Below are 21,662 nucleotides of genomic sequence, written 5' to 3'. Positions count from 1 at the left end.
GTGATGTTGTATTTTTGTGATTTGCTTCCTCTACAGTTTTGGATCAGAATTCACTGGGGAAATTACAGAAGGCTGTAAAAAGGCACTTTTTATGATCCAAAAAATTGCGTGTCAACAAATTTGGCAAATCAAGCAAGTGCAATAACACCAGACAAAGCAAGCCAGCTGAGAAACATTGAATTTAACTTTAACTTAGCTGCATTTTCAGTGATGACTGTTCAGGGTGTATATCTATCATTAAATCTACAGTAAGATATGCAACATGTTAGACATGCAGTATTATCATACGGAGCAGTCCATTTTCTAGTTTCTAAATTGTGTACTCTACAGCTGGCTCTCCCATGTTTGCTCTGTGATAATCTTGTGCCCTTATTTCACCTTTCTACGGTCAATTAACCGTCTGCTGTTTTGTCTCACATTCCTTTTTTGTACCGACAAGACTCTCATCGCTCCAGCCATCGAGATATCTCATGTGGTTAATCTTTATCTGGCATGTTTACCCGACAGAGGATTTCACCTACTGGTGGATCTCACCTGGACTGCCATCAATAATTCAATGAGATCGCAGGTGGCAATTAGTAATTATGGTGATTAATGTCAACTCAACCCCCAGCTGACTGCAGAGGGCCAACATGCTGCTGACACTAGCTGTAGTCATTGATCCCCACAGGATGAGAGCTGAACCAGAGCCCTCCTCTCTCTGTCTGTGTGTCTCTGTCTCTGGCGCCAGCACCCTATACTCCTGCCTTCCTCGCTCTGACACTGATGCAGAGGATGATCAGAACCAAACCACTTCTTTTATTAAGATATAAAGCCAGTGTCAACCTCTGACTCAAATTTATTGTTTGCCTTAGAGCAATAATGGCAGACCTTGTGGCTGTATGGATTTTTTAATAGCATGTTGTAATGGCCATCACCAACAGTCTCGCAGATTTACAGCCACCTAACGACCTGCTCCGACTGACCAAGGGTTCAGGGGTTTAATGTGAATGTCACAAGCAGCAAGAAAAGGCAGGTCACATTTATTTTTGTTTCCATGTTTACCAAATGGAAACCCGAGCATGGTTATTATCCATAAAGTGTTGTGACTGTTGTATTTGCTTTCAAAACCAGCCAAACATGATCCTCTAATTAGCTGGCCTGCTGCCTGTAGCACGTGTCCTGTTTTGGGACTCTTGGTCCTATGCGGGTACTCCCAAAGAAAACACAAGCAAAGCTTCCTACATGTTGAAGAATGGACATTTAATTAACAGGCTGCCTCAAGGAGAGACACCATAGTGGAGGATTTCCCTTAGTAGACATAACCTGAGTGATACCAACCCCCTCCACATACAGATATATGACAAACATCTGTGTATTAACATATGTACAGGTTAAAACAAATTTCACTGGTGCTCCACATAAAAAAAACCCATAAATTGCTGATCGAGCAGCCATTGGACCTAGGCTAACTAAGGAAACTAAACCAAATATTACAATTATCACAGGGATCCTCTACAACCATGAACATGATACATGCTTTTGAAAAATGAACAGACGTGAAAGAAGTGTAACTGAAGTTAGAAACAGTAATGTTGTTATTTTAAGCAAAACCACAATGTTTTCCTAAACCTAACCAAACTGGGATGGTCCTATCAAATCAACTTATTTAGTCGTTTAGGTATGAGGATGTGTAGCTTTATGGAGCCACCAAAAATACTGACTTTCATTTTAATCATAATCAAGCACTATTTGGTCAATTTAGAAAAGCTTTTTAAAAATAATTGATTGGGATTTAGTTTTGTTAATGGATTATAAAACTAAGAAACGAAGAAAACCAATAACTAAGAAACCTCCTAATAAATTGTCATTTAAATGTCAAAATGGAAAGAAAACGTTCCATTTCAGTTTTTCTTCTGCTTTCAATTGACAGTACATACATCAATGTACACATAATGCAACAGAGCAAACTGCAACATCTAGAGCCCTGATTACCGCTATGTATATGTATCAGAACTTGTAATTAAACACAGTGAAAGTGAATTATGTAAGCCCCATAAAACTTGTCTGTAATCTATAAATTATACAAACAAAACCACAGTGAAATTACTGTCAGACCACAAATAAGGAAGAATTAGCTATTGCGCTATCTCCTAACTGTATGTTAACTGGGCGAGGTGTTAATGAGTTGTGTGTCCGTTTTTTGTTGTTGCAGTCGGTTAAAACAAACACAGCAGATTGTAAACTATTGTTTCCTCGGTAGACACACTGAACTGTTAAGCTGTAGCAGCTGCAGTGTCACTGGGCTAGGCAGAGCGGACAGGTCAGAGACTCTCTGGCAGCAAACAGCAGCTCTGGAGGATGAGTGACCCTGAGAGGAGCAGCAGCAGACCGGGCAGGAGGCCTAACACGTTGGTCTGTTAACTGGGGAAACTACAGCTCATTAACAGCTCTATCAGCTCTGCGAAAAGCATCCACAACCAGAGTAACACATAGTACAACCAAAGCAATCAACAAAAGCAACCACTTAGAGGTGGAGTAGGGTGATTTTGGCAAGAAAAGCAGTGGGATGCATAGGTCTTTATGCTAAACTAAACTAAACTAACTAGCTACTAACTGTAGATTCATATTTACAGTTCAGACAGACGGTGGTAAGAATCTTCTCATCTTTGTCACAACCAAAAAAGTGTATTTACCAAAATGACAAACTTTTGAGTAATGTATTACAGAAGGTAAATATGATACATTTTCATGAAGCATGATGATGAGCTAGATGCAAATCAAATCAAAAACTCATCAAATAGGCTAATATAAAGAGAAGCAGAGGATATTTTTGCTTTGAGATGTGGATCATGCAAAATATCGCTTTTTACTTTTGGTTATTAAGCTTGAGATTGGAAGCATATGTATGCATTCAGAGTGGTGTTCAGAATGAAATACTTAAGATGGCCCAAAAATAGCTTGACATTGGTCTTGGACATCTCTCCTGAGAGTGTATGGAGGGCGAAAGCTGCCTTAATAAACCCTCAGTATTCCCTGTATACACCCCTTATAAGAGACTCTCTGCATGTGGTTCCACTCAGAGCGTAATGAGTGTGATTTACCCACGACATGAGAGTTGCGGAAGGCTGAACAGCTCGGTCTTTAAACCACCCTCCTCTCACCTCAACACATGGCCTCATACTGTATCTGCTGGCAGAGGAACTGCTTTTGGGCTTTAACCCCCACAGGATGCACACATGAGTAGGAAATGTTCTCTGGTCTTACATCATTTCCATGATTAATTTACTTCAGATTCTTGATGTATGTTACATATTATGCATATTATCATATTACATGTAGAGGATATGGTAAAGCCATCATTAGTGTGCTGGGGTCTGAAGTTTTGTTTTCCACTTGCAGCCACTCCTTCCTCCTCCTTCCAGTCATGATTAGCTTCTCCAACTAATGTAGGATTTCCTGTGCAAAAGGAAAAAAGCTGCCAAACAAACTCACAGGAAGCATTCCTAAACATCTGATGTACAGAAAACAATCCAAATGCTGGTGAAGGTGTGGTGTGAAAAGAATGCAAAATAAAAGTGTAGCCTTTTTAAAATGGAATAGCTTGACTCCTTCTGTATTGTGATTACACTCATAGTGCCGGCTCCAGTTTTACTTTTGTTTGACAGGATGAAGGCATTAAATGTCTCTCCTCTCCCCTTCTGGAAAAGACACTTCAGCAGATCCAAACAATATCTCGAGGAGCCACTCAATTAAAAAAATCCACATCTCGTCTTTAACAAATGTCCTACAATCAATCTTGCTGAATATGAGCAAACTGATGTCTGCACGATTTACACCCTCTGGCATTCTTCATTGGCAATGAGTGGGAGAGTGACTGTGTGGACTTTTCCAAGCATGGGAGTGTCGGCACTGACCAGATGGATTGCGTTGTGAATTGAAATGTAAGCTTGTAGAGTCCAGATGGCTGCCATGGATCAGGCCTTCGCTATATGCTGTTAGTCTCAACAGAGAAATACCAGAAGTTTTTTAATATAAGCTCATTGGAACTTATCATCTTTAAGGTTTCCATGGAGAGGAGGAAAACATTCCCAGGGCACTGTATATGTGGGTAGTGAGCCTGTAACGAAGGGGCTTTCTAAATCCTTACGACAGCTCTGATGATTTACAGCATTGCCATCACTAACCGAGCAAATCCCTGACCGTTCTGCACACTGTAAATCGGGATTTTTTTTTCAGAGGAAGTATGCAGTTGCTGTCAAATATATCTCCTGAGCTACAACTCATTTCAACCAAAGCGGGGCACAGGTACAGGTGTCATAGACATTTTAGTGACATATTGCTGAGGTCATGTGCACCATGAGGACCATGTTAATCTGAATGATTTGCACGATAAAACACATGATGTTGCTGATGTTTTACGGATCAGACATCACACATTTGGCCTTAAAGGTATAGTATGTAATATTTCCTCATTAAAATATCTGAAAAAAGATAGACCTTTCTTTTATATTTTGTTTGTGTACTTAAATGATACCAAACGTTTCCTACATGCTCAAACCCAGAGAAATCTGTAATTTTAAACAAGGTACCAGTGGGTTATAACATCAGATGATACGTCAGAGAGTGAGGAAGAAATTTGGTGAATGTGACTAAACGTAATATGAATAAAAGTAACGTGCATGCGTACATTACCTGAACACCTCTGAGTCCTGAGACTTGTGGATTTTTCTGTATTGAATGTATCTTATGTGCAGTTATTCTGGCTGTTGGCTTGTATAACAAACAATCAGCGGTGGTGCTAATACAGGAGATTCTGACCGTCTGACCGGCCTGCTGTTGCTCTTCTCTGGTTATACTCCTCCAGAGCTGTTCTTCACTGCCATTGTATCTCTGTGCTTGAGAGCTTGGACAGAGTGTCTGAAGGGTGGGCTGCCCTCCGCGAGCAGCCCCGTGGCAAACCCTGCCTTGCCGAAACCAAGTATGGTAAGTCCTGCATCCAAGCTTGGCAGCCAGCCCTGCAGACACCAGTGTGTCCACTCTGCCTAGCCCAGAGACACAGTTGCGAGCCAAAGAGGTTGGTGTGTTTACCGGGGAAAGTACTGCATGCAATCAGCTGTATCACAGCTGTTTGTTTACAAGCCAACTGCAACAAAAACACAGACGCAACCAGGAAGTATTTGATTTAGAGAGTGCAGTCAGACATCTCTGTAAGAAACTGTGATTCATTGCTTCACTGTTAGGTAATGAGGAGGTTACAACCAATCCCAGCAGAGTGTCCCTCCCCCATCCATTCTATCATTAACCTTTAACAATAAAGACAACAACTTCCATGATGGCACACATACCTCACAATGCCATCAAACTGGTTTTCATTCACAGGTAAGAAAAATTACAGCTAAATGAATGTAAAAAAGAATTCTTATGAAGTGCTATATCGTAGGCAACTGGACTTGTTTCAGTTCCAGTTCATTACCATGACCTGGATAACTGAAAACCTTCATCAATACATTGCAAAATGACTTGCAAATGACTTATTATGCAATATAAATCCCTGCATATACAATACACTGATGTCACCATTGCACTTCTGCAATGGTGAGAAAGCTGTCATGGCTGATTCAACTATCAACAACTCAGCTTGTGCCAGCTGTCATGCTTGACTAGACCAGGACCAGGTCCAGATCTACCAATGGCATCTTCTCACGCAAAGACAAATGAGCAGCTGTCAAGTTGTTAGCTCCACAGTGGTGACCTTCATCTACAGAAATGCCGTCCGGTGGGGCCTCTTGGTCATCAGCTTTAAAAAGGCGCCAGTGTTTTGCTTTTGTCCGCTTTTGCCCTTTTGTGAGTACACGCACAACTCCACAACTTCCTGTCAGATGAGTGATGAAGTGAAAAAGAAAAAAAAAGTTAATTTCAACCTGGTTCAGAAGGGTAGGAAGACATTGTGTATATGATGAGAAAAGCATGCTACAATGCAACACAAGTTGCTTAAACAGCCAATGGGTCATTTGTTTAAAGAGTGACTTTTATTGACAAAAAAAAAGTACAGATGCAGACAGCCTTCTCCCTTCTGTAGACATAAAAACTCATGTTCAGTAAAACAAAGGAGGCTCTGTGCCATCTGTGAAATGTTCCATGTGTCTGTACCAATACATTTATTAACCTGAAAATTATGCTATATTTAAAGTAGCCTCCAAATCACTCAGATACACTTTTCAAGAAGTATAGTATGACATTTTAGTAATGTGCTTGTTCGTATCTTGCTGAGAGTTAGATGACAAGATTGATAAAACTCTTAGACTGGAGCCAACAACTGCTATCTTTGCTTGGCATAAAGACTCAAAACAGCGGGAAACACCTAGCCCGGCTCTGTCCTTAGATAACAAAATTCAGCTACCTACCACAGAGCTCACAGATTAGCACGTTATATCTTGTTTGGTTAAACCGTACAAAAGCCAAAGAATTAAAATGAAAATTTAGTGAGCTTTAGAGGCTCTGGTAATCAGGTTTCATTCGTTTTTGACAGAGCCAGGTTAGCAGGCTAAGCTAACCATCTCATGGCTATAGCTTGATATTGAACATAGCCTACAGATACACAAACAGTTGTATCCATTGCTCCGTCAAACTCAGGGCAAAAAGGAGTATAAGTATATTCGCCAAATTTAGCTGCTTTGTGAAACCTAAAGTACGCTACTTCATGTGGCAGATGCTACCTTTAGCAGTAGCATGTATTCACTTGGCATTACAACTCAGTGATGTTTGTAAGACCTCAAAGACTGGTGTAATAAAATAGCAATAATGTACTTGAAGAATTTGTGGAACCTTGGCATCGAATATTGTATCTTAATCCTGCAATGTCTGATTTTTTGGCCACTAGGGGGCAGCCTATCATCACTTTATTTTACAAGTTGTTAGGATGAACTTGTTCGCAGTTCTTTTGTATTTTCACATCCAGCTGTTACAGAGCAATTCTGTCATGTATTTGGAGTCATTTTTCTGGCTGCCTAGGTGAATGTAAGTTCATCATTCACTTACTTTCAGTAATCTTTTTGTTGTCTAGCTGTTTGTTGTTTAGCTGCTAAATGTTTACCAGCTGCTCACTAACTGTGTCTGTCTGCCATACTTCGCTGAAAACAACTGCATGCTCTGGTTGAAAACAGTGCTAGACAGTGATAAGAGTGAACCAAAACAGCAAAGTTGTGGGCTAACAACTAAACAATGAGCTGAATCATACTAGTGTATAAAGCGCCATGAAGTCATGTTGAGCTGCAGATTTGGATGATGATGGTGACTTTTATTCCGTCACATTGCTTTTACTTTGTCAACAGCCATTTGTTAATATAAAAATACTGATTAGGCCTATAGCCACTTCAATGGTAAAATATGAATTAATCATAAATCATGGGAATATTCTGCACTGCATAACTGCCAACAAATATGTAAATTCATATGTGAGTATTCTGATTTTTACATTCTCTATAAGTACAAGTTAAATACAAGGTAAATAAATGCAGAGCTGTCAGAGCTGCAGTTGTGGAGCTGATCAGACCAAAGAAGGAACTGCCCGGTGACAAGAGAGCGCAGCTCTGCAGCACAGCGCCTGATATCTCAAGGGAATCGCATAGAAGGCATTTGCCTGATTGTTCTTCTTCAGGCAGCAGCTTGAGGAACAGCGAGATAGTGATCTATTATTTTGCTTTTACTGCGCCGAGTCAAAGGGAGGGCACTTATTTCCTGTTCTCTTCAGTTGGGGGTGCCTCGTGCCTTGTGGTCTGCAAAGTTGACCACAAACTGTATTACAAATAAACCGGTTAGAGATCTTTAGAGTTGTGGTATTAAAGTAAAGATAATGATATGATAATCACAATTTAACAGCAAAACTTGCCAAGTTCATCCAATATTTTTGTGTTTACTGAAAAGCTGTTGTTAAAATGAATGACAAAAAAATGTTGCTGAGCCTTGGAAGTGTGTGTTTGACATAAGCCAGCATCATTTGAAAATGAGAACAGAGGCCAGGAGTGGAAAAGCCTGTCACCTTGTTGACACAGTCAGGTGACGGATACAGTTAATGAGTTAACAAGCTTAGTGATGCTGCTACATTCAACACAACAGCAGTGGCATTAAAGCTTAAGAGCTGATGGTCATCATATACTGTTAAACGTACAAGTAAACAATGTGTGTGTCACAAAGATAAACAGTTTTAATGCGACAATTTGATATGCATTACACCGATTTACACTCTGTGATGCAGGATAAGTTCTTTGACTGCAGTTATATAAATATATATATATGTGTGTGTGTGTGTGAGTGAGTGATTTTCTGCATGTGTGTGGCTCTATTAGGGTACTGATCCCTGTATGGCTTCAGCACACAGGCACACTTTCAACTCCTCCCCTCTGCCTTCAGCCAGGGTGTGATTACAGCCAATACAATCTTGGGCAACCTGCACTGACAGAGAGAGAGAGAGAGAGAGAGGGGCGAGAGAGAGAGAGAGAGAGAGAGAGAGAGAGCGAGCAAAAGAAAGAGTGGATAGCCACTCTGGTGCACTCTGGTGGTTCCTGCAACAGCGTCACTGTTGCTTGATCTTCAACAGTCCAACTCTGGCATTGTCGCTCATGCAGGATTCAGAGACAAACACGGCAAACTCCTCTGAGTCCCAGTGGATGGATTGAAATGGACGAGTTTTCTTTTCAAAAACTTTTTTTCACTTGATGTTCCCTGGATTCACGAAAGTGTTGCAACCCTGTGAACTAATATTGCCTGGACATTTTGGAAAACATCTTTTTGGAGAACATGTTGCTGCACACACCAGAGGAACTTCCACAAACAATCAGGTCTCTGGAGACACAGAAAGCGACTTGAACTCTGCCAAACAAGACTGACAAGGTGTGAAATGTAAGCTGTGGTATTTAATGAGGAAGCTTTTTATTCTGAGTAGATTTATGATGCTTCTATAAAAAGGAGTTTCCTTAGTTTTATTAACTTTGACATGAAAAACTTTTTGTGACCAGGTCGTGCCGGTGAATAATGGATGGCAACCTAAGCACCAACGGCACACCAGAGGGACGTGACTATGATCCTGCGGGACCCTGGAGCCTCATCGTACTGGTCATCATCATACTGACCACAGTGGTGGGAAACTTGCTGGTTATCATCGCTGTGGCTGTCACTTCACAGCTGCAGACGACCACAAACATTTTTATTATGTCCCTTGGCTGTGCGGACCTCATCATGGGGGTCTTCGTGGTACCCCTGGGGGCCACTATTGTGGTGACAGGTAAATGGCAGCTCAGTGATACATTCTGTGAATTCTGGACTTCTGTGGACGTCCTGTGTGTGACGGCGAGCATAGAGACACTCTGCTGCATAGCAGTGGATCGGTATATAGCCATTACGAGGCCACTCCGACACAAGGTGCTGCTCAGTAAGTGCCGTGCCAGGGTAATAGTTTGTTTAGTGTGGGCTCTGTCCTCCTTAATTTCCTTTGTGCCAATTATGAATGGGTATTGGCGAGATGATTCTCCTCCAGCGAAACGTTGCTACGATGACCCTTATTGCTGTGACTTTGTGACCAACAAGGCCTATGCTATTGTATCTTCTACAATGTCTTTTTACATTCCACTGCTCATAATGATATTTGTGTACGCAAAAGTCTTTCTAATAGCCACACGGCAGGTCAGGCTCATAGATAAGAATCGCATGCGTTTCCAGAGTGAGTGTCCAACAGCCCAGATGCAAGTTAGCCCCCACATCAACAATATCGTGCCATTGGGCTGTGCGGGCTCCAGCAGCTACAACAATGCAGTGCGGACCAAGAGCACCAAGCGCAGACCGTCACGCCTGATGGTCGTCAAAGAGCACAAGGCCCTCAAGACCCTGGGTATCATCATGGGGACCTTCACTGTGTGCTGGCTGCCATTCTTCGTCGCCAACATCATCAGTGCATTTCAAAGCGTTTCCTCAGAGAGGATCTTCCGACTGTTAAACTGGCTGGGATACATCAACTCAGGCCTCAATCCTATCATCTACTGCAGGAGTCCAGAGTTTCGTACAGCATTCAAGAGCCTGCTGGGCTGTCCGTGGGTCTCCACCGTGTGGCTCAATACTTTCTATAAAGAGCTGCGGACTCGCTGTTCCTGCTTTCTGTGGCAGCCTGAGTCAGGCACAGCCAGCTCTTTCCAGAAGTCTTCAAACAGCAGGACTGAGGACAGTATTCAGGGAAGCAGCAAAAATGAGGAGGCTTCCCCTGGTCCTCTGCAGTCCAACGGCAGCACACAGTTCAGTGACTTATCTGAACCAGAGCCACAATAGTAAGTTCTTTTCTTTCAATTTATTTTACCCACTCAAACATTTTGTTTAAATATTATGCTGTTTAAAAAAAATGTTTTTCCTAAAAACACATAAATACTTCCTCCTTGTCAAGTAAAAACAGATATTACAGTATTACAGTCTGCGTTTTAACTTTTCTGAATGTTTAAATTAATAATAGAATCCAGTAAAATACATTTTATAATGTAACATCATGGAATCTCAGTGCATCTTGACTCAGACATTTAAATCTCTCTGACACTGAGAAGACAGGGAAGTTTATCAGCGAGTCGTTTTCACTGTGGGGTGAAATCTTAAGATTTATCAGTCACCTTTGTACTCATTATTTATTTGTTTGCTAATAAATCAATAGACCTAAGTGTTAGGTGGACGTCAGTGGTCAACCATGTGACATGTGAGCAGTTAATTTGCACTTTGAAGCCGAAGTGTGAAGAATTACGGTGAAGAATCCATTAATCAAAGAATTTACATGACTTACTGCTTTTTGACATCCTGTTGCAGATTAGTTAAGTACTTTACAATGATGATGTTAAAAATTGCTTACACATGTGTGCTTGTTTCAGTCTGCTAAATTATAGTTGCCAACAAAATAATCAAAAAGGAAACGATTATAGAAAATAATAATTATTCGTCATGTCTGACTAATGTAAACATCTATCTCCAAAAATAGCAATTTTCTTGCAAGTTTAACATTTTGAGAACTTTTGCAACAAATCATAATCTATTGTTGGCATTATTGGGGAGTAACGAAATACATGTAATGGGACTGCGTAATCAGGATACAACAAAGGTAACTGTATTCCTGTAAAGTTACGGAAAGAAGATGTAATTAGATTACAGATACATTCAGTAAAATGAGAGGATTACAATTAAAAAAATAATAAAACACTGATATAATGTGGTCTGTAACAGTGCACATGCGCACATATGAGGAGTCTCACACACCATCACTCTGGTCTTGTTATTAAGATTAAATAAAAGTCCTCTCATTGACTTTTTTTTTCTTTTGCCTTTATTTGCATGTTTGGTATTGAGGTAATCACAAAGTAACTGAAAGTAATCACGTCACATTACTTTAATATTGTGATACTTGTATTCCGTTACTGACTACATTTTTTAGTTTATTATTAATTAGTAACTGTATTTGAATGCATTTTTAAAGTAACCCCCTCAACCCGGGTTCAATACTATAACAAGACATTCGCTCGGCACATATCATGTCCAAGAACTGTGGGTAATTTGATAAAAATGTGATATTTGATAAAACACTTTTGTTTAACTGGCCACTGTGCATTTAATAAAAGCAGAGGTCCATATTTGGATATGTTCTAATACATCAGTGTGCTGCTGACCGGGAGTAAAATAGACTGGGCTGAACAGTGCAGAAAAATAAATCATTTCTAAAGCATTGACTGCTGTTGGGGAGGTACAATATCTCAAAACTAAAAGTGAAACTTAATATTTAGATTTTTATACATGATTCAATAAACATTTGAGGACTGTACCTGTATCAGTTACTGCCCTATGTTACCTGTAATCAATCTTTGAATTAAGCTGATGTCAGTGTAATAAAAACAACTAACAGTGCTGTTGTTGGTACTGTGTCTGCAGTGGGCATTATTTATTTTTTTAAACTCACTAGTTAATAATAGTCAACAATGTCATCATTGTTTCTTCTATGGAAACCTGCTGAATTTTTAATGCAGATTTTGTTTTTGTCAGTGTCGTTATCTAATATCTAACATATAAAAATGGTGTCCCAGATGTGATGACTGTAATGTGGCTCTGGGTGATGTGTACAGTATTAGGCTGATTCGGAGAACTGCTTAGCACACTAAGTACAGTATGTCTCTTGTCAGTGGGCCTCAGTGTGCCCTGCCCAACATCTCCTGCAGCAGATAAATTTTTATCACTTACGCACAAGACTTCCCCCCACGACTGGAGAGGCTGTTTACAAGACCGACAGCCAATGAGAACACCCTGATTAACACAGGTTAACAGGGGTTGGACAGCTCAACATGTGATGTATGATTCTTCTTCTATAACCCACAACAGGTTCACAACGGAGCTATCACAGAATACAGGAAGACATATATCACACAGTTATGAGTTTTGGCATAACTGGCAGATTCTAGAAAAATCAGTTTTCTATATATTAAGTAAAATGTTGTCTGTCTCTGGTGTAAGAAGTGTGTCATTTACAAATTGAACTCACAATATTTGCTGTAAATTTTAATTTTGTTGAAATTAAAATTTCAACAAAATTATTATTTTATTATCTATTCTGACCTCATACAATCTCTTGATTTCATATGTTGAAGATCACTTAATACATTTTTTTTTCATCTGAGCCCTTCTGTTCCCACCACTTTTCAACACAGTGACACCCATGAGTACTGTGCTTGGACAGACTTGTAAATGAGAGCATCTATATACATTATTGGTCCTTAATTTTGAAATATTTTGCCCTTGAAAAGTGCTTGAATTGTATCATTAATGCTGCTTATATTAAAACAGAACTTGTGACATGTACCTACTACAGGTTGTCGGTGTCATTATCTTAGCCCTTATATCACCATTTTTCAACACAAAGTGACGCCCCTGAATTTCAGTAAACATACAAATATAAAATCAGTAGAAGATAACATTTAAATACACAACTCATAATTACATTTAATTTGACAAGTGGCACAACTTAATCCCTTTCTTCCATGACAGCTCTTGCTTTGCAAATTCCCATGAATAACCCAGTTTTATGACAGAGGCGTGTTTAATCTTAAATATTTACTCTGCACACTATACTATATCATTTTGCTCTTCTCTTACCCCCTCAGTGAGATTTTACAGACATAATCAATGAGGCTGTAAAATGAGAGACATTTAGAAGCATACAAAAGTCTTCCTTAAAAGGAGCCTGGTGTGTTCTGTAGTAAATCACCCCAAGAGGAAGGCTCAGTGGACTCACCCTGCACTTTGAGCAGGATTACAAACGTAAGTGAGACCAGCCGCTCGAGAATGACTCAGAGACAGGTTTTAAATAGGAATAAGACAAATTGTTCCAGGTAGAGTCCGCGCTGCTGAATTGGTTAGTTATTGCTGATAATGCAATGCAAGGCGAGAGACATCCTCGGTTAGCTTTCGATATCTATTTAACCAGCTGCACAAAAGAGCATTTGAGCAGCGTATTTCCTTTAAACCCTAGGACAACATGCAACAGCAGGTCTAGTTAAGTTGATGTAACAGGGCTGATAAAACAGGAGGTACAACCACTGACAGGAATGGTTACTAGGGAAGAGTGGCTGTGCTGCGCTGCACTGCACAGAAAGGCCATTATCAATAGTTTGTTTTCACAGAAAAACATGCAGGCGTATTACTGCTGCCCTTATCAACATCCACAGCAGCCTTCAGCTTCTGTCACGTATGCACCATCTTATATGACAAGTCTTTATGGATTCCTTGCATGACGGCGTTTCTAATTCATCTTTCATGAGTATAAATTTAGATGTTTTGGCATCAAAGTGGAGGCAAATGCGGAAAGCTGTGCAGTCCACATGATTGCTTTTACAGAATGACTTAATGTTTAGTTGTGTCTTCCTTTATTTTTGTCATGATGCTCTAAAGTGAGACAGGCTGCTGCTGTATTAGTCCAAATATGTGAATTGGAGGTATTTAAAGGGTAACCCCACCAATTTTATACATTAAAGTGTGTTTACAGGTGTGTTTACCTGGTGCCTACATTACCCACAATGCAATTTAGCAACTAAGTGGCAATGTATCAAATTACATGCAGCTTCCTCTTGAGCCACAAAAGGCTTTATGCTACTTTTTTCACATCTGCAGTAGTACTCCATAAGCTCTGTAAACACACTTTACTGTGTAAAATTGAACGTTACCCTTTAAGGTTTAGCTGTGTTTTGTTTTTGTCAGTGTTGTAGAAAGTCATACTGAAATAAAGCACAGATATTGTGCTAAAAAATTACTTTGGTAAAAGTGAAAGTCACTCATACAAATAGTACTTGAGTAAAAGTCTTAAAGTATCTCATATTAAATGTATGAAAAGTACAAATAAAAGTACATTATGCATATATTTACATGAATGTATATACTGTATACTATATGGGTCGACGGATTACAAAATGTAGTGCTGTGGAATTATAAAGTAGCAGATAGTAAAGTACAGATACTTCAAAAAGTACAGTGCTTGGGTAAATTTACTTAGTGACATCCCATCTCTGACTTGTCATATTGCTCTCAAGTGAGACAGGCTGCTCCTGCGTTAGTCCTAATATGTGTATTTAGGGTACTTAAGACAAAATCTTCATATATTTGAAAGGCAGCGCTGAGCAGAGGGGGGTTTGTTAGCACACTTTATCCATGATTGAGAACACTAAAATTAAGCCAACAGAGAGTGGAACATTTCATTTCAAAGAGCAGCAGCTGACGAGGTTGTGGACTACATTGAAGTGTGAATATGTAGCGGAAATGAGGACTCTCTGTCTGATAGACCAATTTAGAAACACAACCAGAGCTCTACTGTTAAGCAGAGACACAGGACTAATATTCAGGCAGAGATACAGTACAGGAGCCATACAGGCAGGCCTTCATTATAGGGGTCATAGTCTACAGGAAGGATGCTGTGTGCTATAGCTGTGCTTCTGCATCAAAATCAGAGTATAAACAGACACGTGAGGGAACATGTTGCTGAGTAACTGAGTAAACAGCACTGAAAACTGTAAAAAAGTCATGTTTCATGCTCAATCTAAAACATTTTACATCCTAGGAAAGCTAAAGGAGGATGAGCATAAGGTGATATGTGAAAAGCAAACATTTATGGCACTGATCCGTCCAGATTTAGCTCATATGTTGGATCACAACAAACAGTGCAGGGGCTTGCACTCACTGGTAGTTTCCCATGACATCAGAAACAAACAAATTTGGTTAATAAATGTTGACAACGTATGTTTCTGCGAACCACAGATATATTGAAACGTAACATTTCTTTATGTTGCAACCTCACATTTCTTCAGCTCCAATTTTAAGTTTTGACAATGCTGTGCTTAAGTTCTGGCTAGGTTTAGGCAAGGGCGTTGCTTGTATTGGGAAGACTGCATGTGATATTAGAGTAGATAATTACGATATAGATAAGTAATATTATGTGTGTGGATTACACTGTATGCTGATCATATCCATTATCCAATGAACAATATTTGCATTACTGCACGTGTTGGAGGCCACTTTGCATATCATGTCCTGGGTTAAAATAGTGATATTTCACATCAGAATCAGCAGCAGCCATTTTCAACTGCAGGCACTGCTGGACAGCAAAGTATTTGTTCTCATTTGTTAGTTAACATTTCTTGGTGCAAGATATTCTTCAGAGCATTTTTAAAAAAAAATATTTTTTTAAATCGATGGGGACAAAACTGATGGTGCAAATGACACCCATGGTTTTAGGCAAAAAAAAAGACTAAATGCTTAAAGTTAATAGATTTTGTCGCTACAAACATGGTAGGAAATTGTCCCGAGGTCTCCTTAAAAATATCCAGTGGTTTCATACTGTCCAGTCCCGAACTGCAGTGACTGGGCTGGCAGCCTACTTGCCTTCTTGTCGACCTTCATCCTCACCACCTACCAATATGAACATCAGTTTATAAACATGTCATGTGAAGATGATATGACACATTTTGTAGAAATGTAAATACGGTAAATAGGCCTATGACACATACAAATGTGAATGTATCAGTGGTTTGCAGAAACTGCCAACATTTCATCCTGAGTGACTGGGCTGAGAATCTCTTTTCCAGTGACATAAGTCTCTACAAGTGACTAATTTCTCCAAATGCTTGTGTAAATATTGCAGACAACTCATGAGGACAAATCTTAAAGGACATTGAGTTTATAATGCCAGAGTCTCAGGTTAATAATTAATTGTGTGGTTTTGGAACAAGCTGTATTTTTATGCAAATTTCTAGATGTAATTAGAATAATTTCCCACACATGCCGACTGTATCCTCCCAAAAGTGCTTATCAATGGGCACGTTGTCCTCGCAGTGCTAAAATAAAGTGAGCAGTAAACATGAAAGACAATTTCAGAATTGTGTAAACAGTTCCAGTGTTTCATGTACAGTGCAGGACAGGTCGTGTGTTTAACAGGAATTGATATTGTTTTTGTTGTTTACCTACAACAGCAGCCAAAATCAACTTCGACTACGTGACTGAAAGTCCAGTGTTGAATACATATAGTTAAAAGGTGCAATATGTAATAATTGGCCACCTGTTGAATTCATACTAAATACAAATAGGGGGCAGTATGTCACCAAAGTAACCACTAACTGCCACTAACTGTAGCTGCAGTTAGCTTGTTAGCTCAGATAGCTGTGCAGCTAGCAGTTGGGACTGGGAGCTCGGAGCACTGGGGAACTGTTGGTGTTTTGGACCGGGAAGAGCAGGGGCTAGCTGATTAGCATGCTAACTTCAGTAGCTATCTTTGCAACACAACACAAAACTGTTATTTTTTTCACACGCTATTGGCAATTTATTTAATTTTCAAATGTTTTCAAATATAATTCTTACATATTGCACTTTTAAACAAGTAGTGTAACTGCAGTTTGCAGTAGCTTGCTTCTGTCAAGAAGTGGAACCCAACTGAGTGGCATTTTTTGCTGGCATATGACTATTTTGTATTATATTTACCAGTCACGACAGCGTTGGATGGTTATGTTTTCACTTTGTGAATCTGTGTGTGTGTCATGGGAATATGTAGCCCTGGAGACACCTTTTGTTGTGCAAACTTACACAGAAGCAATTTTCAGTATTTGGCCTTGTGTTTATATGTCTGTCTGTCTATCTGTGGACTGATTTTGTCAGCGCAATAGCATCATAACTGTCCAAGATGCAATCACGAGACTTTATATTTGTGTAGTTGAGATAAAAACGAAGGCCGAGTTCAGAGATGTGATGGCAGTCATGGGTCTGAGTAGTCATGGGTCATTATGTGAACATGTTGATGGGCGTCGCGGCTTGTGTGATCCCATCATATCACATGCACATCTTGAAATTTGTTGTTGTAGTGAAGTAATTGATAGGTCACGCTTTAAAAGTAGCCCTCCATCACTGTCTGTGAAAGTCAGACCAGTTAACAATTCTGGACTTTGGCCTGATCAGCTGTTTAAACCCGTTGGTAACCTGTCACTGGTTGTTGCAGCCAGCCATTCTTTCTAGAAATCATTTCTCAGTTACAAAAGATAATCACAAGCTGAGCTCCATCTAGATCCATCTCTACAGCCAATATCTCCAAAGCCCTGCAGCTCACACCAAAACAAACTAGATGAATAAATAACAGTATGGGTACAAGGAAAACTACGTATCTTTTGATTTTTCCCTCTTTAACAGGCAGATTTTAAAACAGAAAATACACATGTCACACATGATGGATGGATTTTCCTTAACTTTGATGAGCTTAGCTCTTCTAAAGTGTATGGAGACTACAAAATATGTGCAAACTATGCCTGTGGTTTGTGAATCAATCAAATTAAAAAATCCAACAACTCCTGTTTAAATGTGAGATTCAACAGAATGTAAAACATAATATATTTCTTGGACTCTTTTCCACTAAATTGTCCAGAACCCCTCTAACCTGTGAGACATTAGTGAAAGAAGAAGAAGAAGTCTACTCTCAACTGGGATGTGAATTCTGATGTGGCCACATTTGGTTCCTGTGTATTTTTTTTCCTGCATGCGTCACTTTTCTGTGAAGCTTACAGTTCCAGGTAATTTATGTCTTCCTGTGGGGACATGTACAGTGGAGGTGATAGCATCAGAATTCCTGTCTTGTTGAAGGAAAAAATGGCTCATAAAGGATGAGGACAACTTTGTTTTTACTTTCTGGAATGAGCAAGAGAAACTGAACAAAATGGGACAGGTGCAGCCATGATATAGATGCTGTTTTTCCACACGAAAACAACACTGTACATAAAAATAACCTGCAAGACAACAAACTGTTGCCGCTTCTTATCAGATAGAAACTGAAATGCCAAACAGGGTGTGACCAGCACAGGCCAACAAGTCACGGTAACACACAGAAAAAAACAGCAGCACGCTAAGCCAAAAATATAATCAGGTTTTTTGCACTAATACTAAACCAATGAGGCTAAAACTTGAAGAATGAAAAAAAGTGTACTTACAAATAAATGTTGGATCCTTGTCATTCTTAAGGGTAATTTCTGCCTTCCTTCCACTTTCAGGGGTTTTTCACACCTGTAGTTCGGTTTATTTGGTCCGGGCGAACTGGAAAAACATACCTTACGCTTACATTTTACAAACAAACCAAGAAGAGTAAACATAACAATGTAACTTGTTGACTGGACAGTTTCGGCGATTGTCATCCTGTATCATTAGCGCATCTTCTCGACTCGCGCAGTGAAATCAATTGCCACAGCAGTTTATGCGGCTCTTTGATGCTTCTGATGTGTGTTTATGTGTTTTAGTGTCACAAAGAACACGAAGAAATAACTAATTATTAGCATTATTGGTATTTTTAGAATGCAAGTCGCAGCATGTCGAGTAATAACATTACTAGTAATAATAATAAACAGGTCGAGACAGGATGAAAGGGATGCATCTTGTACAGTAATGACTCGGGGCTTATTCTCTGTCACCTTATCTCTTCCTACCACTTTTAAAATACACTCTTTAGTCATGTCTGTTATCATCAGGGCCTTTGTTCTGACAGAAACATTACATGTAAATATGTCCGTCTCTTCTCAGCTTTACATTGCAGGAAAACGAAGGATGAACTGTAAAATGTCAAGCTACTGAAACAAACTACTTTTCCAGCCGATACTGTGATTCCCACAAGGGCTGGGACCGAACGGCAGCAAGGACAAGCTAAAGAAGAGTACAACTGGAGTGACTGTCGAGAGAAACAGCTGATTTGGTCTGGACAGGAACTCTGTGGCTGCCTCTGTGGACAGAACGCTGCAACTCAGCACTTCACAGACATAAGGTGACACCAACTTTGAGCCTCTCAAAGACTTTTCCTGAATAAGACTTAACTGCAGGTTTTAGATGCGTTCCAGTAAACCTTTGGACGTGGTGTTTGTGGCCTGTGGTTTCAAAAATGACAGCGTCAAATAATTTTGTACAGCATGTTATCTGGTAAGTTATCTTTTTATGATACACCAAATCTCTAGCAAAATACAACATTGTCTAGCTTAATACAAGGTCAAAATTCTGGCAAGGCAGTCTTCACTGTGCAGTTAAGATATATTTGTGTTCATGGCACAAACTCCTCAGTGTCATATCAGCTAAACCAAAGGGCTGTGCATTCAAATATTCAACTCTGGTGTCTGTTTTCAGTCTTAATTGTTCTGTTTTGATCCTCGACTCTGTATCTGCTCAATAGTTGTCTTGCTTAAAGGAGCAATTCAGCCAAAAATGAAAATTTGCTATCATTATCTACCCATCCCAATGTCACAAGTCAAGTGAAGTTTCATAGTCCACAAAACATTTCTGGAGCTTCACAACAAAACAGCGTTGCAGCATTCTCCTAAACAGCTGAAGTAGATGAGGACTTGTTTTAAAACATTTTTAGGACAACTAAAAAAAGTACATTAAATGGTCTCTGGAAGTCCCTAGATCACAAATTGATTTGAAAAGACATGTTTTACACCCTTTTTAAAGCTGGAATCTTAAATGTAGCCTTCACTTCACCTAAGCTTCAAGCATTTGCGCACACATATCTGAAGTGGATGCACAAGAACGACCACGTGTTGAGGTGTAAATAACGTCTTTTCAAATCAATTTAGGATCTCAGCACTTCCATAGACTTGGATTACGCTGGATGAGCTGTATGGAGAGTTTTCAAGTCTCCATCTACCTCAGTTGTTTAGGAGAATGCTGCAAAGCTGTTTTACTGTGGAGCTCCAAAAATGTTTTATGGACTACGAAACTTCACTTGACTTTGCACCAGCATGGAGGAGATCGCATAATGACTGAATTTTTCATTTTTGGGTGAAATTGTCCTTTGAATACCATTTTATACCATGGCGGTGGATATTAAATTGGCTTGATTTCTGATTGGCTGGCTGTTAACATCCCACAAGGACAACTCAAACATAATTCCTCAAACAGCAAACGATCAATCATAAATCAATATTAATTGTTCAAGGTCAAGGTACAGTATTATATACTGTGGGTAACCATAGCAAAACACTCCTGTTACATGCTATGTTGTTGGTAAAATTCTCTACCTATTTTCATTTGGCAAGCGGCAATGTTATGAGTTCAATAACACTCTGAAATGTTCAAATAAGGAAAATAATGGACTTGATGGAGGAGGTCTTCTTAACCTTATCTATTGTCAGGACTGTGTTGTGCATTACATTACGTCATCTGTTGCATTGAGAAATAAAACATTATAAAACTGTGTGACGTTGCTCATGTGTGCTTTGTCTGCAAACTCACCACTATGGAAGTAAACAAAGGCCATAATAATGTTTAACAAGTGAATGTATAATGTTTACCCACAACTCATAGCATTAGAGTAATATGGCCTTAAAAGAACCTGTTCAAGTACTCAAATTGAACTTGACATTTTAAGATAAAAAAATTCAAGTCAGATCAAAAACTTCAATGTAAAAATCACCAAAATTCAAGATAAAAAATTGCAGCCTGTTCTCACTCCCAACGCGTCAGATACAGCAGCCTGGTCAGTGGCCCAACACTTGACACTGTAGGTCACTCTCTAGCATCACTTCTTGAAGAGCTCTTTTTGTGCAGATAAAGAGTAAGAAAAGTCGAAGTGAGGGGGTGGTTAGGCTGGTTGAATTGGTCAGACACCGGACATTCCCTCGAGTCTCAAGTATAACCAAGAGTAAAGACGTAAATGATGTAACTTATGCTACATAACGTGACATCACTTCCATACATTGTATAAGTTACATGACTGAACGTTATTTTAACCCAAAGTACGATCTTTTCCTTAACTAAATACGTTTCACGCTGAAACCTAACCAAATCGTAACATTTTCACAACTTTAATAGCATGACTTGATGAGGAGCCCATCACATGCATAACTGACACTAGAGGGATAGGTTAAGCGTCATAGTTTGAAGCTTCAGGTACTGACCAAGCTGCTGAATTTATCAGTTTATTTATTACTATATTAATTAATTAATGTATTTTTTATTCTCATATTTTGCCATTGCCTCTTGTTACTTTAGTCTTTTTTCTCTGTTCCTTACACACTAACTAACTAACTAACTAACTAACTAATATGCATGCTTAAAAGACGAGCGAGGAGTTGGTCGTGAGAATGTGTTCAAAATTAAAATTTGAACATCTGGGC

At 39.4% G+C, this 21,662-nt stretch overlaps 1 protein-coding gene across 2 annotated transcripts; it reads left to right on the top strand.

The window, feature by feature from the left end:
• The first annotated feature begins 8,529 nt into the window (after nucleotides 1–8,529).
• Nucleotides 8,530–20,742, top strand: adrb3a (adrenoceptor beta 3a). 2 transcript variants are annotated; one of them, XM_073465625.1, is made up of 3 exons: nucleotides 8,530–8,871; nucleotides 8,997–10,295; nucleotides 19,081–20,742. In XM_073465625.1, exons 2-3 carry the CDS (start codon nucleotides 9,013–9,015, stop codon nucleotides 19,106–19,108), a joined length of 1,311 nt encoding a protein of 436 aa, XP_073321726.1. In that variant the 5' UTR covers nucleotides 8,530–8,871; nucleotides 8,997–9,012; the 3' UTR covers nucleotides 19,109–20,742. The 2 variants fall into 2 exon arrangements, with proteins under 2 accessions (XP_073321726.1, XP_073321727.1); XM_073465626.1 differs by having other exon boundaries at nucleotides 8,799–8,880; nucleotides 19,081–19,200.
• The last annotated feature ends 920 nt before the right edge of the window (nucleotides 20,743–21,662 follow it).

This window comes from Pagrus major, chromosome 5 (assembly GCF_040436345.1).
Source record: "Pagrus major chromosome 5, Pma_NU_1.0".
NCBI lineage: Eukaryota > Metazoa > Chordata > Actinopteri > Spariformes > Sparidae > Pagrus > Pagrus major.
The sequence above is the reverse complement of the archived record's forward strand: the minus strand, read 5'-3'. Positions and strand labels throughout refer to the sequence as shown.

Coding starts and splice junctions, on each gene's coding strand:
- adrb3a (XM_073465625.1), top strand. CDS start 9,013: ATGGATGGCAACCTAAGCACCAACGGCACACCAGAGGGACGTGACTAT. Junction 10,296..19,080: donor TCTGAACCAGAGCCACAATA/GTAAGTTCTTTT, acceptor GTCTCTTCTCAG/CTTTACATTGCAGGAAAACG.